The 17268-nt window shown below is 40.5% G+C and overlaps 1 protein-coding gene and 1 pseudogene across 1 annotated transcript; both read left to right on the top strand.

The window, feature by feature from the left end:
- Window positions 1–566: 566 nt before the first annotated feature.
- On the top strand, window positions 567–17268 carry LOC145412098 (sodium/hydrogen exchanger 9B2-like). The gene is made up of 14 exons (XM_080282014.1): window positions 567–699; window positions 2986–3210; window positions 3660–3803; window positions 4948–5067; window positions 5520–5737; window positions 6442–6707; window positions 8706–8888; window positions 10196–10371; window positions 10726–10904; window positions 11360–11443; window positions 11948–12031; window positions 12614–12778; window positions 14363–14440; window positions 17131–17268. Exons 1-14 carry the CDS (start codon window positions 567–569, stop codon window positions 17266–17268), a joined length of 2193 nt encoding a protein of 730 aa, XP_080138140.1.
- LOC145412286 (5S ribosomal RNA) lies at window positions 12278–12396 on the top strand (annotated as a pseudogene).

Genomic DNA, 17268 nt, shown 5'->3' with positions numbered 1-17268 from the left:
ATCCATGGCTTACATTGAGGAATGCCATAACCAGTATGTAGCAATACAGTAATCCTTTGTTTATCTGATGTAATAGAGCCAAAGACATGATCGGGCTAATGGCTTTGTCCGGATTGTGGATTTTTCCACTGCCCCCCTTTTGCACATACCCTAACTTTGAAAGCCATTGTAAAAGGCCACTGCAGTATATTGTACCACACTTATTCCTGGTGTTTTACACTACTTTATCTGGTCAGGCAGACCTATAAACCACAGACAAGCTACTGGTATAATTATGGTCAATCAGACCAATCAACCACAGGCAAGCAATCACCACAGCCCTAAAATACATGAAAAAAAAAGAAAAACGCCCAGCTGGGCGGAAATATCCAGATAAAGTGGAAAAATGTACAAATAATGGTTTTGAACAGCCAGATCACAGCATACAGATAATGGATGGTCCAGATAGTGGCTGTCTGGATAATTAAGAGATTACTGTATTTTATGTTTCAGATGAATTTGAGAACACGGTAGTATGAACTTGTGAGTGAGGCCTGTAGCACGCCATGTACATGTGAATGAGTGAAATGGATGGTAAGAGTGACTCAGTGGACCTTCTGGTGGGTCAGGACTCACCTGAGAGTGTCCACGCCAACACCAACCCGGCCCTCCAGGTGGCCGACTCAGAGTCCACCAGTGACACCGCCTCACTCACCTCGGGTAAGTTTGCAGCTCAGGTGGAATATGTATATAAGAGTGTTCTGATACTATACCATGCTGATGGGGATTTGGACCTACACAGGCTACTCCTAGTCTGTAAGCTGTGACAGGTACCGTACCATAGTTACCATAAGTATTTCATGCGTTGGTATATTATGCTGTAGTTACTCTACTGTATTTTTTTTTTTTTTTTTTTCCATAATTAGTAAGGTACCAGTAATTGTCATTAGTGAGCAACTGGGAGTTTTTTTTTTTTTTTTTTTTTTTTTTTTTTTTTTATACTCTAATAAGACTTCTTACAGTGTACCCCATTATCCTTGCCTAATATTACAAAACTTGTTTTGCAGGATTTATATCCTTGAAAGTTGAACTGCCATTTTTGTGCTCTTCATACAGTAATATTGTATCCTGATGTGTTTGGTAAATTAACCTTATTCCTGGGTTGTAGTAGTAGGCTGCACTTGTACAGTTAATGTCTGAGCGATTACCTGTTTGTATATTTTCATCTCGTGGTGAGCTTGGAATTGATGTAAAATGAGTGCCCAGCTCTGCTGAGCTAATTAAATGTTTATAATAAAGAAAAACAGTCTTTTTCATTTTATTAGTGGAGTCATAAGTTGTTAAATGCTTTGATGTTTGTGTAGTCTTTGTGATTATCCATATTTTACCAGACAGTGAAAAAGTTTATGGTATGTCAGTTACTGGCTCAGGTGTGACCTTGGATGATTCTCTCTCTCTCTCTCTCTCTCCCACAAGTTGTTTTTCCTATCTCTTCTTCCTCTCCTACTGCTAACCCTCTTCTTCCCTCTCCTCCTCCTCTCCTGTTACAACCTCTTTTCTTTCTCCTCCTCCTTCCTGTCCTACTGGCACCCCTTTTCTTTCCCCACCTCTTTTCTTTCCCCACCTCTTCTCCTATTGTCATCGCTTTTCTTTCCCATCCACTTCCTCTCCTATTGTCACCCTTTTCCTTCCCCCTCCTCCTCTTCCTACTGCCACCCCTCTTCTTCACTCTTGTCTTCCTCTCCTTACTGCCACCCTTTTTCTTCCCCCTCCTCTTCCTCCCTCATCTCACTCCTTTCTTACATCGGTATTTCTTCTCAGTCCCACCTTTTTCTCTCCCATCACCTTCCAATACCATCTCCTCTCGACTCATCTCCAGCTCCACTCCACTTCTTCCCCTTCCTGACTGTCCCTCCACTCCTTCACTCTCTCTTAAGCCTTACTCCTCCTTTCCATTGTTTTGCCTAGGTACTTTTTCTCCCTTATAGTGATATGTAGGAAACTACATACTGTATTAGCAGAGTAAAGAATTGCTTGTATTGTAGTTATAATATATAAATATATATAAATATAAATACATATGTATATATATACATACCGTATATATATATATATATATATATATATATATGTATCTATTGCCAGACGCCTCAATCCCGTTTGGGGTGGCCACAAACAAATCGCCTCCTCGTCGCCCTGTCCCCCGCCATTTCACTGCCCTGCTCCCAACTCACGCCCCCCTCTCTCATATACCTCTCCACCTTATGTAAGAAACATGCAGGGCACTAATGTCAGTGTCAGTGTATTTTGCATTCAAATTTTTCCCTGTATTGATTGCTTGTGGATTGTTTTGAGAGTTGATCTTTATGTCTGGAAGTGGATATCATGAAGGGGATAATATGAGGTTGTGTACTGTGTAAAGTCAGATTCAGTCCTTTTTGTTTGGTGGCATCTATTGTTAATTTATTCTTTCTGCTAGTACATGATTTAATTCTGGTTATGAAGTCTGTATTGAGCCATTGAAGTGCAGAAAGTTTGCTTTGTTATGAGAACTCTTTTAAAGGCTGCCTTTGGCAACCTTTCTGCTCGATTTATTTATAAAAAAAAAAAAAAAAAAAAAAAAAAAAAAAGAGGCTGTTATGGTAACTTCAATGCCAACAAAGAAAGTGATCCACCTAAAGGCTGCCTAAGCCGCTTGATGTCAAAAGGCCACAAATGAGTCATAACTCAGAAACATGTGGCCCAGTTGGAGTGGAAATTATTTTATTCTCCAAGTTGGAGCATTTTAGCAGTACAATACCTTGCTCTGACAAAAGTTGCACTACAGTGCGTCGTGTTTGCTGTGTTATGGTAACAAATGGACAAAGAAACAAACATATACAAAATGAACCATAATAATATAGATAGATAGATAGATAGGTACAGTAGGTAGATAATTATAGCATATCAGTGAGTGATTAAAGACCTGTCCAGTTGTATGATTTTTAATCTGTGATGCCTCCTCAGCACCTGTTGCCATTGTCAACCAGCAGCCGTCCATGCCGCCTGAGCCACTTGTGCCTCCTGCCACAAAGGCTGCCTCCACTGAGGCCACCACTCCAGACACAGCCTCACTTGAAACTGCCGCCCCTACAGTCAACACTTCCGAGGCTTCCACCCCAGAAGCTGCCACCTCATGCCCTCACATTGCCACAGAATGCACCACTCAACACCAGGAGGCCTCAAGCAAAGGTAGAATTGATGATGTTGCCATTAAAGTAATGCACAGTATTGTACTTGAGTGTTAACTTAGCCCTGTGCTTCTACACTTTTAATGGTGTAATGATATTTGAAGAGGGTTCAGGTCAGGCCAGAATTGTTTTATCTTCCTAAGAAAGAACTTTCCAGAATTTGATATTATTATTCTTAAGCATGGCATTGTGATAGAAAACATACCACTTTAACTTAGTGAAAATGGGAATTTGATAATGATGAAATTCCATGAAATTCAGAATTTACTGGTGGATGGACGAGGCTTATCCAAATTTCAGTAATATGGGATATGCAGGCATGGTAGTGCACACCAACACAGCTGTGGCATCCCTACATCTGTTGTATTATAACTGTTTGACCTGTATTATAACTGCATTTTCATCATCACTGCACGTAAAAATACTATCAACCTCAAAATTGTTCATTAGGTGATGCACATGCCAGCTGCAGTAATGTGGAGGATGGAGAGTCACCAGCATACACCAACACATCTGTGCCGGCCCCTCACCTATGCCACAGCCGTGGTGATAGCCAGGTGTCCTCCTGTGAAGCCTCCCTTGGTCGCATTTCAGGTACTTACTGTGGTATATTTGACCAACTCTCTTCAGTTTAGGAGGGACTCCTTTTTGTGAAGGGGTTAAAAATGGTCTTTTTAAACCATGCTCAATAACTGATGTGTTCAGGAAAAGTTATATTTTTGGTTAATGTTTAGTAACATATGTGTACAATTTTGGCGCCATGGAAGAGCAGTGGTGTGTATAATGTTGCACTGGAAGAAAAGCTGTATGAAGAAAGTGAAAACTAATTTTTTAATTATTTGATAATTAAATAATGTAATCAGTGTGTGGTAAATGAGCAGGAAATTGCATATACAGTACTGTAAAGTACTGAATATTTATATTTTAGGAATTTGACTTTTTTTATAGCCAGAATACTAAGTGGAACTGAAAATGTTTGGCATTTACTGAACCGATAGGTGCAGTCTGTGTTGAACTTGTGATATGATTAATGACTAATCTCACTGATAAGATGCCCATCAGTAGACCTTGAGAGATTGGATGTAGCTTTGCCATGTCTCATCTCAGTGCTGTACTGTGCAGTGACAGTGTTAAATGGGTAGGTCAATCACGTGTGATATGCAGTTTGTAAATAGTTATCTTTTCTTTTTAATATTGTATTTTGCAGCCACGTTTCATGAGCAACATTTTAGTTTGAGAAAAGGTATGGACTGTCAAGTGATATGATACCGTAATTTCTTAAAATAGAAGAAACTTGTTGAAATAAGTGAATGTAGAGTGTCAGTGTGTTGTCACCTTCAACTTGTTTTTTGTTTCATTTAAGGATGTTTGGATTTTATATTTCATGCATATGGCTGTGCACAGAGGTATATTAATTAGCAGTGTTGATTATTACTATTTGAAGGGAGGAATCCATGGTTATAGATAGTGAACATTATTAATGTTTGTTTATCAGTATACCATTTTGTGTTTCTGTTGGGAATACATCAGCATAAACTATGACTGTTTATTGTGATTTGGACATAAAGTCAGATGATGATTTTAGATTATGGTCCCCCAACTTTTTTTAGTGGCAGGTAACATGTCATGGAACAGACTGTAAGGAAGGAAACCTGTTTAGTCCAAGGGGAGGATTTAATAGTACTGTAGCAACAAAACCTGCCTGTGTTCTAATTAATTAGTTTTCCCTGTATGTCAGGTCGTGAGTATTGTCACAGCCGAGGGGCGAGCACTGATGGCTCGCTGATGGAGGGCTACACCTCTTCTGTGATTGACAGCCGCAGAGGTACCTACAGTGAGGCTGGCACACTTCCCATAGGTAAGATCACACCTGGTGCATGAAGCTACATTTTAACAGTAAGAATATATAACTGTCTCCTAAAGCCATACTGTACCCTTGGCTTCAGTGTGCCATTTATTTTTACCACTGAGATGGTAACATTCCTTTGGATATTCTTGGAAAGCAGCCATCTGTTACCACTACCACTTCAGTATACATTTATGTAGAGTTACCCCCTACCAGAGGCCTTGTGGTCCAGTAGTAGAGTAATTGAACAGGGTAGAATATTGTGCCGTATATACAGTGGTTTGATTCCCATAGAGGTAGCTGAAGGATTTCTGTCTTGTTACTTGCTACCAGGGCAGTGATTATGTAGCTAACAAATGTCACAGTGCAGTTAAAATACTTTTTCTTCTGTACTAAGCAAAGAACTTGCCTTATTTAGGAAAATAGCTCTTACGTAGAAATGATTGAATTCATGGTCTTCTCAGGATCAACAATAATTGAAGAAAATCTCCAAGGGTGGGACAGACAATCAGATGAGAAGAAACTCTCCCCCTCCACCAGCTCTGATGTCAAATACTCTGAGAAGCTGCTGTCATCATGTGGCTGCTGTAAAACCCTGTTGAGGAAGAACCACCAGTTGCCAGAACACCCTTCCTTTTGTGAGCTGGTGCAGTACTCCTTCACATGTCCTCCTCATGGCAGGGTAAGAAGCAGAGTGATATGATAATGAGTCATTGTTTTCCCATTCAGAAATAATACCCCAAGAGTATACGTTAGCAACATTCAGTGCTGCAGGTGTTTGTTCAAATTGCCTTCATACAAATACAGTATCCATTTGTGTTTTTTTGTTGCTTTGCTTATAAGTAAAATTTTGAAAGTTTGCAAAAAACGTTCTGTAAAATATGAGGCTGTTGCTTTCACTCTCATCTTATATGTCGGGACCAACTGCCTAGCCCTGGGCTCCTGCGCCCCTCATGGGGCAGTGTAGGAATGGATGATGGATGGATGGATGCTATTTGTGCCTTACCCTTATTGTTACTATAAATAATTTAAGGCTGGTGATGGATGGCATAACATTAATTTTTCCAGATTTCATATATTCATTTAATGCTTATCTGCTTGCTACAAGTACAGCGGTGTTTGTTGACTAGCCCAAAGATTTGTGGATGGTAGTGAGTGGCCTTGCACTGGATTCTCTTGTGCCTGGGGGCTCCCTGAGAGGAAATTAAGGATTGGCAGTTTTCTTTTTTTTTTTTTTTAACTCCTTGAATCTGATGCTGTATTAAATATTTTTCCTTCCTTTGGATGATATTGTCCCCTCTAAACCTGATTTCTCAGAAGCTGAATATAATTATTTGAAGGAAGCAAGAGTATATGAGATTGAAGAGGTTAACATTGTGTGTACAGGTTGGGGACTGGTTGCTGTGGGTGGTGGTTTGTCTGGCAGGGTGGGGTTGCCTGGTGGCAGTGACAGGTGCTGCTGCTCTGCCCAGGGGGAACCTCTTCAGCCTGCTGGTAATGTATGTGGTGGCAGTGGCAGGGGCGGCCAGCGTGGGAAGGCTTGGGTTGCCACCGCTCCTGGGCAGCCTGGTGGTTGGCATACTGCTCAGCAGCATACCCGGCATCAGCATTGTCGGCCAGTCTGTTGATGTTCACTGGTCATCAGCACTCAGGTAGTGTATGTCACATTCGAACTCAGGATGGTAATGGTAGTTGTAGTTGTAGCCACAGTTTTATATGGAACAGGAACCCAGTGAACTGCTGGCTGAAGTTGCCCTCCTTGTGCAGTTCACCATCTTTTTAAGGGATAGGGAGAGAGTTGAGGGACATATATATATATATAACTGGGCAAGTTGGTACTGTGTACTTAAGTTACTTAACAACCAAATGTATTCATGTGTTTGTTGGTGGTAGTTAAAACAGTGAATGGGGTTACTGAAATGTTATGATGAAGTAAGTTTTTTTTTGCATGTATGGTATGATGGGAAATGTAGCCAAACCTTTGCTACATGGTGATGCTATCCCAGGTTCAAGTGGTGCACAACATTACACAATATTTTGGAACAACTTTGCTATGATGATATCCTTTATTGCTTCATTCTCTCTCAAAATTACTTTATTTAGCTTAGGAGAGCCATAAGTATGTGGATTTTTTTTTTTTTTTTTTTTTTTTAATGAATGGAAGAAGGAACCAAGGGCCAGAAGCCCATAAGATTGTTCCCTCCAAGAAAAACAAAACAAAACAAAATAACAGAGAGCCAGATTCAAGGTCTGTTCATTTCAAGATGCCTGGACATACTGTGTTTGAAAGACTGGAAGTGACAGAAAGTAGGAAATACAGATAGACAAAGACAGTTCCAGAGTTGACCTGATGCGTACATGAAGGACTGGGAGTAATGGTTAACTCTTGCATTAGAGAGTTGGACAGAAAAGGGATGAGAGTTTGTTAATAGACGGATGCCGTGCACCAAACGTAATGGTGGAGGTTTGCGAGCAGACAGTTCAGAGAAGCAGTGACCATTGAAGTAGCAATAGAAAAGAGATGAAGATGCAACTGTGCGGCGATGAGACGGGTTGAAGGGAGCCAGTAAGAGGAGGAAAGGAAGTAGTCATCATTAACGCTCAGTATGTTGATGTTCACAGTTTGTTTGGAAACTGTAGGTTTGTGGCCACTCTTAATGGGAATCGGGCTATAGATAGAGGGATAGATAGATGGATAGGTAGGTAGGTTGATAGGTGGATTGATAGACAGACCACTTCAAAAATTCATTATGTACAATACAGTACTGTATATAGGCGGATGGTTTGCAAGCAAAGTTTATAGTATTTTTCCTGTGATATTTCATTGTGTATGTTAAATAATATTGAGCTGCTTTCAAGGTCACCTGAAGTGTCCACTTCTGATAAAACAAAGAATGAACATATCTAGCAGTTTTGAGAGCTTTATCTGGGAAGCATAAGTGATAATGTGTTTGTGACTGTGCCTTGCTCTTGTTACTTAGTACTTTTTCTGCACTTATTTTTTTATCTTTCCTTCCATGTGGTGTATGCTCTAAACAGCACCAGTGTAATTGTTCATTTATCATATAGAAAGCTAATATGTAAGAAGGACTAATAAAGACTGCACTAGGATATTTTTTTTGCCCTAGAGTTACTGTACGAGTATATTTAGCAAATAGTATGCTGCACTTTCTTGTGTATTGTAATCTTAGTTTTTGCTGTTGTTTGAAAATGTCAGTTATTTTGTCATGAGATTTGGCATGAGTTTTAGGGTGAGCATAATCATACACTGAGAAGTATGGCCTGAAATGTACAGTATATTGTCAGATTTTTCTGATATCTCCATCCCATTGTCATTCCAGGTAAAAGTTACTACACACCAATGTACTATTTTTTTTTTTTTTTTACCTGACCTAAAATTGCCATCTCCATCTTGAATGCTGAGTTTTAACAATAGAATAACACTAGAATATGATGCAGGTCATGTAGAAATGCTCTGGAATGAATGTCGAGTAAAGTACTGTACTGCCTTATTTTGTCATAGATCTAAGTAAAAAAAACTACAAAAGGATGAAAATCTAGGCCAGGTTAGTGTAAAAGAATTATGTAGTTTATTGTTAGCTTTAAATTACAGTACTGTATATTGATGTTGAAATAATATTGAATTACAGGAACATTGCACTGGTGATAATATTGATTCGTGCTGGTCTTGGTTTGGACCCTGTGGCACTGAGGAGACTAAGTGGTGTGGTTCTGCGTTTAGCTTTCCTTCCCTGTCTGGTTGAGGCCACCGCCACTGCAGTAGTCTCACACTTCGTCCTGAACCTCCCTTGGCTGTGGAGCTTCATGCTGGGGTAGGGTAATCACAGAAAATTTTATCACCACAGTTTGATGATGTCTTTGTGTCATACTTTCTCTCCTTTTTTGTGTATCGTACCTCATTTCATCCGTAGGTGGGAAAAGAGGTTATAATGATGATGATGATTGAATGATTTTTAGTTGAATGAGTAATACTGGATTAGCTGTTGCTCTTTCATTCCTGTTACCATCAGATGGTTATGTTCAGCTTTAGAGAGATCCCGGATATTGAAGGTGTTATATATGTAATTGAATCAAAAGTGAAGTAGGAGTGCTTGAAGGACAGCAGCTGAACTAAAGTAGGATTGAGGTGTGTGTACTTAAAGGTGGGTTGGTGTGAGGTGTTGAATTGCAGTTGTGGCTGGGTGCAGTTGGAGTTGATATATCCATCCATCCATCATCCAGTCCTGTTTTGCCATATGCGGAGCATAAGAGCCTGGTGCTAGGCAAGTTGGTCCTGACATTTAAGATGAGAGTGACCAGCCTCACACATCCGTGGGTGGCATTATGTGACCAGTAACCCCAACAACTCCTTGGATATAAACCTGCACGGGCTCAATCCGATTGGGGCACCTTAACTACCCACTAAACCACCAGGCGCCAAAATTTGGTTATGTGGTTACCACCCAGCATAGTAAATGGTTTCCTGGTGTACAGGAAACCATTTGGCTTGTCACTCAGTGTAGAGTTACCCACAGGCAGAAGGAAGAGGAAAGAATGAAGTAAAGAAAGACAGAAGAGGGAGTGTAAAGTTACCCTTAGGCAGAAGGACAAGGAAAGAATGAAGGAAAGGAAGACAGAAGAGGATGGAAGGAAAGAAGGATGGAGGAGAGGAAAGGGCAGACACCCGAGATCAGCACTACATCAAGTGAGTGGATGGTGAGTGCCCCCACCTACCACAAAAGAATTGTCTTCAAAATCTTATGTATGTGTTTTCTATTATACTTGAACACTTGTAACAATAGATCGTACGTATGTATATACTATTTTACTTGAATAATAATAACACTACAACTTATACATGTATATTCTATTTTATTTGTTTCATGGCCTGGGAGAGTAGAGGGCAGGACAATAGGTGACAAAGATGCCGTATCACCCAATTTCACCAATAGATTAGGACCGAAAATGGCTTGACGTTACGTAACGTTGCCCACCTGTTAGGGGATAAAGTGCATAGTGAAGTGTATGTACATCATTTTTTATTTTAATGGTATTTTTGAATGTTTAGCAATAAATTATATGAGCCTTTCGGTTTTATATTGATATTTGTAGAGTCTGCAATGAAGCATATGTTTATCAGGTTTATTGTAGCGGCTGTGTCTCCAGCCGTGGTGGTGCCAACTCTACTGCAACTGGGTGAAGCTGGCTATGGGGTGGAACAGGGCATCCCCACCCTTGTCATTGCTGCTGCCAGCATTGACGATGTCTTAGCCATCACTGGTTTCTCTGTCATGCTCACACTTACCTTTTCTACAGGTAGGGGAGGAGTTTGGCCATCTTCTGTCCTATTAGTTCATGTTCTGAAACATTGTGTTATATTTTCACTACTTAGTTGTTTTTGCTCTTGAAGGTTATGATTAAGCTACTTGTCTCTAGCTGTTCTGTGGTAGTTAATGTTTGTTATACCTTGTTGGATCATAAACTGTTTCTCCTGTTGCATGACAGTTACCAGTAAAACTGAAGGAGTTTTTTGTATCCCATTCAGATCTCTTCATAGTTCTTGGCTACAGCCATATTTCATTTGTATTTATATTCTGAAAATTTTTATAATTCAGTATCACTGAAGCAGTTGAAACCTATGGTGTGATCCCCCCCCCCCCCTCACCCCAGGTTCACTGTACTGGACCATCTGCAAGGGCCCTGTAGAGATAGCTGTAGGGCTGTTGTATGGGGCAGTGTTTGGAATGCTCTGTTGGTTCCTACCGTACAAGGAGAAGGACAATCGCCCTCTCTATAAGTTCATCATCCTCTTCGTTCTTGGTGGTCTCGGCATGTTTGGCAGTCACATGGTAGAGTGAAGCATCAGTTTTCCTAATGTGAATGGTAGTCAGAGAGAATATGTATTCTCATTTCATTGTGAGGTATAGCTTAGTAGCACATTACCAGTATATGGCATTTGTAACTTGCCTTATTTTGTGTTTACAGTTTGTTCCCTGTATTTTTTAAGCAAAGTTGTCTCTCTTTACTGTATCTTGAATTCTGTATTGTATGTCATGTACAGTCTCATACTTAAGCTTAGAATGTCAGTAAATACTATTAAGTTTTGTTCAACTCCTTTCCTGCCCATGTCAGGCATGTACAAGCCAGCTGCTACACTAAATTCATACATACACTGGTATTATTATAGTTAAATAATTTAATCAATTCATTTTTTCCTGGATGGTAAATGCTGTAGCTTGATATGATTCAATACTGTCTATATAATCATTTTGTTAAATGCTTTATTGTACTGTATTTAATTCAGATTGGTTTGGAGAGCTCTGGTCCAATATCAGTGCTGAGCCTTGCCTTCATGGCAGGTTTGGGATGGCGGCAACCTGAGCATGAGGTACAGTTGCTTGGTGGATAATCTCACTTAGTCTCTAAATGTACATATTGATCAGGCTTTTCCTGTTAGAAGAAGATATATACTGTATTTTTTCTTGCTGCATGTGTCAACTTTGTCTTTGTGCAATACCATACAGTACTCTGTTTGATTTTGGTTTGGCATCAACTTCTTAAAATGTTAAATTTGTCTTTTCTGTAGATTAATATTTTCAAGTGTTTTTATTTTATAATTGGTTGGTGATGTTTGTGTGCTGATGTGATGGTAGTGTGGTGACAGGTGTGATGTGATGATGGTGTGGTAAGAGTGTGGTTGCCGTTGATTGTATGGTGAGAGTGTGTTGTTTGTTGATGGTGTGGTGACTGTGGTTATTTGTGATGGTGTAGTGATGATATTGTTGGTGTGATGACCTTTGTGGTTATAATGTGATGATGGTTGTTGTTGATGTTTGTGTGGTGACTGTAGATTGTAGTGACAATATACTGTAGTGATATTGTGTGCTGACAGGACCCTGAGGTGGGCAGTTACTATCGCCAGGTGTGGCAGTTCATCCAGCCTCTTCTCTTTGTGCTCATTGGGGCAAAGATTGACGTAAGTGGTACAGTTTTATGCATTTGAATTTGGGAATGAAGTTAAGTTTTAGGATATAGCCTACCATGGCAAATTTCACCAGTTGCTCAATTGATTCTGGTAGGCCTGTCATGGACATTTTCCAAGTCTAAGAATGATTTTCCAATTGCCATGTAAGGCTTCATAGCACCTCTTATTTAGCAATTTATTTTGTGTTTTGCACTTTAAAATTCTCATGTGTACTATTTGTGTCATTGTAATACTGACGTAATAAAAAATACCAAGTTGAGTACACCGCTTCCTGTCTGATCAGCGAAGTTAAGCAATGTTGGGTCTGGTTAGTACTTGGATGGGTGACCGCCTGGGAACACCAGATGCTGTTGGCATCCCTACGTGTCAAGTGGGGTTGGTGGAGGATTAGTGCCCTTCCCTGTAAAAAAATTAACTCTAAGCCCTTGGCAACCCCGTTTGGGATACATGGCGTCTGGCAGTGAATGAATGAATGAATAAAAATTGTCAAGGAAGTGGTGGTATGAAATCTGTGGCACTTGAAATATGGCTGTTAGTCATATAGGATCTCAGGCATTATTATATATTGTGCAGGTTGGAGATCTTCAGGTTAGCACAATTGGCTGGGGGCTGGTGACGTTATTAGTGGGTCTGTCACTAAGGGTAGCCACGTCGTTCATAGTGGTGTTTGGTGGCGGCTTCAACATCTGGGAGCGACTCTTCATTGCCATTGCCTGGCTCCCCAAGGCAACTGTGCAGGTACAATGCAGGACTTTTTGTTGAAGTAGGTAACTACTCTGTTCACTTTAATGTGGCATAAAATTGTCAGCCCACCATGTTGATGCTTAATTGTAAGAAGAGTTCAATACTAGAATGCAGTGCTAGTAACAGGAATGCTTTGGAAAGGATGTAGAATGATATTATTGTCTTACTCTGCAGCTGAGCAATAGGAAATAAGCTGCAAAAGTTTGAAAAATCTCCTCTTACTTCTTTGAACTATTATAGTCGGATTCCCGCCTGTTTGCGGCGGGGGTGTGGCCTGCACCTGTGGGCAATGGTGCCACGTTTCCCCAACTTGCGATGTGAAACGGAAGCTATTTATGTACAAGGCATCACAAATTCGATAAATTCAGATGAATAAAACTTACACTTGTGTATTTTGATGGATGAATCAACAGTAATCTTATTATGCATAAAATATTTATACAGTAACACAGAAACATGGCACAAATATTGTACAGTGTTGCTAAAAGATATTGTAGTCACTTTTAATGGTTTTTAGCGTAGTTTTAGGGTGGGTAATAATATCACAGTTATGGATATAAGATAATGAGCCTGAAAAAAGAAGAAATATGCCAATATCCAAAGTAAAAGAAATAATTCATGTAATTCTTGTGAGTGGCAATACACATCCATCTGGCCTAAAATAAATGTCCCAAGGGAGAATGAGGAGATTCAATGTCCCAAGAGAGAGAGAGAGAGAGGGAGAGGGAGAGGGAGAGAGGCATGCATTGAATGCATTGTCGGCATCACTTAATATAACAAAACCAAATTAACAAATGAAAGCACAATTATAAATAACTTATAAAAGAATCAAAAGTACTCAGGGTGGCTCACATTTCCCGCCAGGAGAGAGAGAGAGAGAGAGAGAGAGAGAGGGAGGGAGGAGAGAGAGAGAGAGAGGTCTGTCACTGCCTTCTTTGTATTCATTTGTTCCTTTGTACATACTGCACACACTGATATATATTGTTCCTATTGATGCACATATATCTATACACGTAATTTCTCTCTCTCTCTCTCTCTCTCTCTCTCTTCTAATACTGACCACGTGGTAGGTGAATCCAGCCCCCCCTTCCCCTCTCCTCCCTTCTTAATCCCTCCTGGGTGTCTCAGGTCAAATCCCCCTTCACACTTCCCCTCCCCCCTGGACCACTACGTCGGGGTGTATGAATCAGTAACGTAACAAACCTCTCAGCAGACAGTAACTTTGACACTCCATCTACTACTAAATATGACAAAACCAAATTAACAAATGAAAGCACAATTATAAATAACTTATAAAAGAATCAAAAGTACTCAGGGTGGCTCACATTTCCCGCCAGGAGAGAGAGAGAGAGAGAGAGAGAGAGAGACAACGGTATAGAAAACGTGGCAACACTGTACACAGGTGCCGGCCGCGCCACGGCCGCGAGCGTGCGCGAGTCCTACTATAGTCTCTATTCATAAACTGTTTTCTGTTGTATACAGCAGTGGTGGAGGACAGTCTTCCATCAAATTGAAAGGACTAAGATGGGAATTAGGGTTGGGATGTTGATAGTAATGATGACTTTCGATGCATTACAGGCTGCTATTGGGTCAAGCGCACTGGATTATGTTCAGCGTAATGGTGGGTCAGAGGAAGACATCACAAGGGGTGAGCAGGTGAGTGGTGTCAGCAGAAGTAGAAAATGCATAAATGCCCTCATTTTAAGTACAAAATGTGCAAAAAATATATATATATATCATACCTATTCACCCTATAACTAGTAATGTTAATTAGAACTGGAGGATCAGTTATTGTAGGTATGCATGATTTACTTTCATTTGGCCTTGAATTGCCAACTGTCCATATTGAAGTCCCAGTTGTAAAAATATATTAGCACTAGAATATGCTACTAGTTAGGAAGACATGCCATCAGAAGGATATAGAGCCAATTTATTGCCTTACACTGTCCTTGAACTATGCGAAATAAACTAAAGGACAAAAATCTGGGCCAAGTTTAGGTAAAAGCAATACTGTACTGTACAGTATAGCAGTGTAACTTTAGCAGGCAGTTTTTCTGTTATTACTGTGTAGATAATTGCAAAAATAAGCAAATTAAAATTAATAAATGGATGAGGCCATGTGGAGAGGATGGAGGGTGAAAGACTGACGAAGAGAGTGTATGTGAGTGAGGTGGAGGGGGGAAGAGGGAGGGGGAGGCCGAGGATGAGATGGAGGGATTGGGTGGAGAGGTATATGAGAGAGGGGGGTGTGAGTTGGGAGCAGGGCAGTGAAATGGTGGGGGACAGGGCGACTTGGAGGCGATTTGTTTGTGGCCACCCCAAACGGGATTGAGGCGTCTGGCAATAGATGGATAGATGAGGAGGAAATAGAAAATGTGATTGCATTACTTGGGTAGTGTGATGAGTAAGAGTGGAAGTTTAGAAGGTGAAGTACTTGAAAAGGTACAACAAGGACGAAAGGTTGCTGGTTCTTTGAAAGCAGTGATAAGAAACAGGGACGTGAACATAGAAGTGAAAAAATTACCGCATGACAGTATTGTGATATCAGCTCTAACGTATAGAAGTGAAGCTTGGACCTTATTGGAGGGACACGAGTGAGGGCAGTGGAAATGAGTTATTTGAGAGGAGCATGTGGAGTCACATGGAGGGACAGACTGACAAATGAGGAAGTGAAGGTGCGTTGTGGTGTGGATGTGGATGTGATAGGAAGCGGTAGGAGAAACACACTGAGGTGGTTTGGCCATGTGGAGAGGATGGAGAACGAGAGACTGACGTGGAGGGTGTATGTGAGTGAGGTGGGGAGGGGGAGGGGGATGTGAGCTGGGAACAGGGCAGTGAAATGGTGGGGGACAGGGTAACATGGAGGTGATTTGTTTGTGGCCACCCTTTATGAGAACACGTTACCCGCGTTTCGGCAATATGAATTCTCTCCCAGGCCGCGTTTCACTTCAGAACTCTCTCCCACCAGTCTGCATGGAGCTATCACAGCGAGAGGATTTATGTTGCTTTACTGAGTACCAATGAGAGATATGCCTTCATAAAAGTAGTGCTTCACTGGTGTCCCAACACGTGGTATCCTGACATTTTCTTCTCGTATTTCATGATGCACCACCGGTGGATCACTGAGGTAGTGCACTACTTTGGCCCAGGTAGCGCAGTCTCCACTCACCCTTAACTGACACCTCCATTCTATTTGGTTTGTTACCATCTCATTCTCTGTCGTGAAGTTCCAGGTGGAACTTGGCTATTTAGGTAGTTGACGGACATCCAAGCAAAGGTCCAACACTTTATTTTATTATTATCTTGTTTCTTCTACCTTTTTCCTCCTTTTAATCTCTTCACTGGCCTTCTAAATGTTTTTTGCATCGCTGAAGACAGTGTTTCTTGCAATCATGCATAATGACAGCTGAGTACGTTGAATGCTGTAATAGTAATCGGCAGTATCCACCTAGGGTTAATTACAAGTACCATAATTAATTACTGATTATAATTAATCATTTGTAATAATTAAAAAATTCCAAATAACCAGAAACATCCAGCATTTTTTTTTTTTTTTTCCCCTAACATATTAAATGTAGGACTGTTCAAAACAAGAGTGGTTACTCCATTTTTTCTTTCAGTAAAAAATCACAAATATTTATCATTATTAAATTTACTCAATTTTTGTTTTTCTTTTCAAGAAAAGTGTATTTGCATCTCATGGCCCTAGTTCTACAACACAGGGTTGTTTTTAAATGTTTTTATGCAATTAATAGTATTGCTTGACATCTAATTAAAATGTTATAATCCCTACGTGTCAAGTGGGGTTGGTGGAGGATTAGTGCCCCTCCCTGTAAAACAATTAACTCTAAGCCCTTGGCCACCCCGTCTGGGATACATGGCGTCTGGCAATGAATGAATGAATGAACTACTGGAAGTCTGATATACAGTATATTCTCTAACTAAATAGGCATTTCTCTAATCTTATATCATTATCCTTTTCAACATGTCTTCTACTGTAGAAGCAGCAACAAAAAATCTGCCCAGCCAATATTCGTGAAGGTAAAATGCATGAAAAGGTGGAAACAAATTATTACTCATTATTGTACCATCAGTGAACTAACATGCTAGGAAAGAAGACATCAAATGGTACACCAGTGGCTCAGCACGCGGGTAACGTGTTAAGGCGTCTGGCAGTAGATAGATAGATAGAAGTAAGTGAATTAAAAAAAAAAAAAAAAAAAAAAAGTAACATATAACAAGGAATTACAAAGAAGTGTGAAGTATAACTACAGTACTTTCATGTCTATGGGTCGAAATGTTGGCAGTACCTTTTAGTAGAAATACAATTACTGTGGTGTCCATAGGTTGTGACGTTGGCAGTAATGGTGATCCTGGTCACAGCCCCGATTGGTGCAGCGGCCATGAAGCTCACCGCCCCCAGGTTCCTCTCCAAGAAGCTTCCTGACCCTGAGACCAGCACTGAGCCTGAAAATCCAGTGTAG

Source organism: Coenobita brevimanus, chromosome 92, assembly GCF_032717465.1.
Source record: "Coenobita brevimanus isolate Jiangsu-jjx chromosome 92, ASM3271746v2, whole genome shotgun sequence".
Lineage (NCBI taxonomy): Eukaryota > Metazoa > Arthropoda > Malacostraca > Decapoda > Coenobitidae > Coenobita > Coenobita brevimanus.
This window is presented reverse-complemented; position numbering and strand designations above follow the sequence as displayed.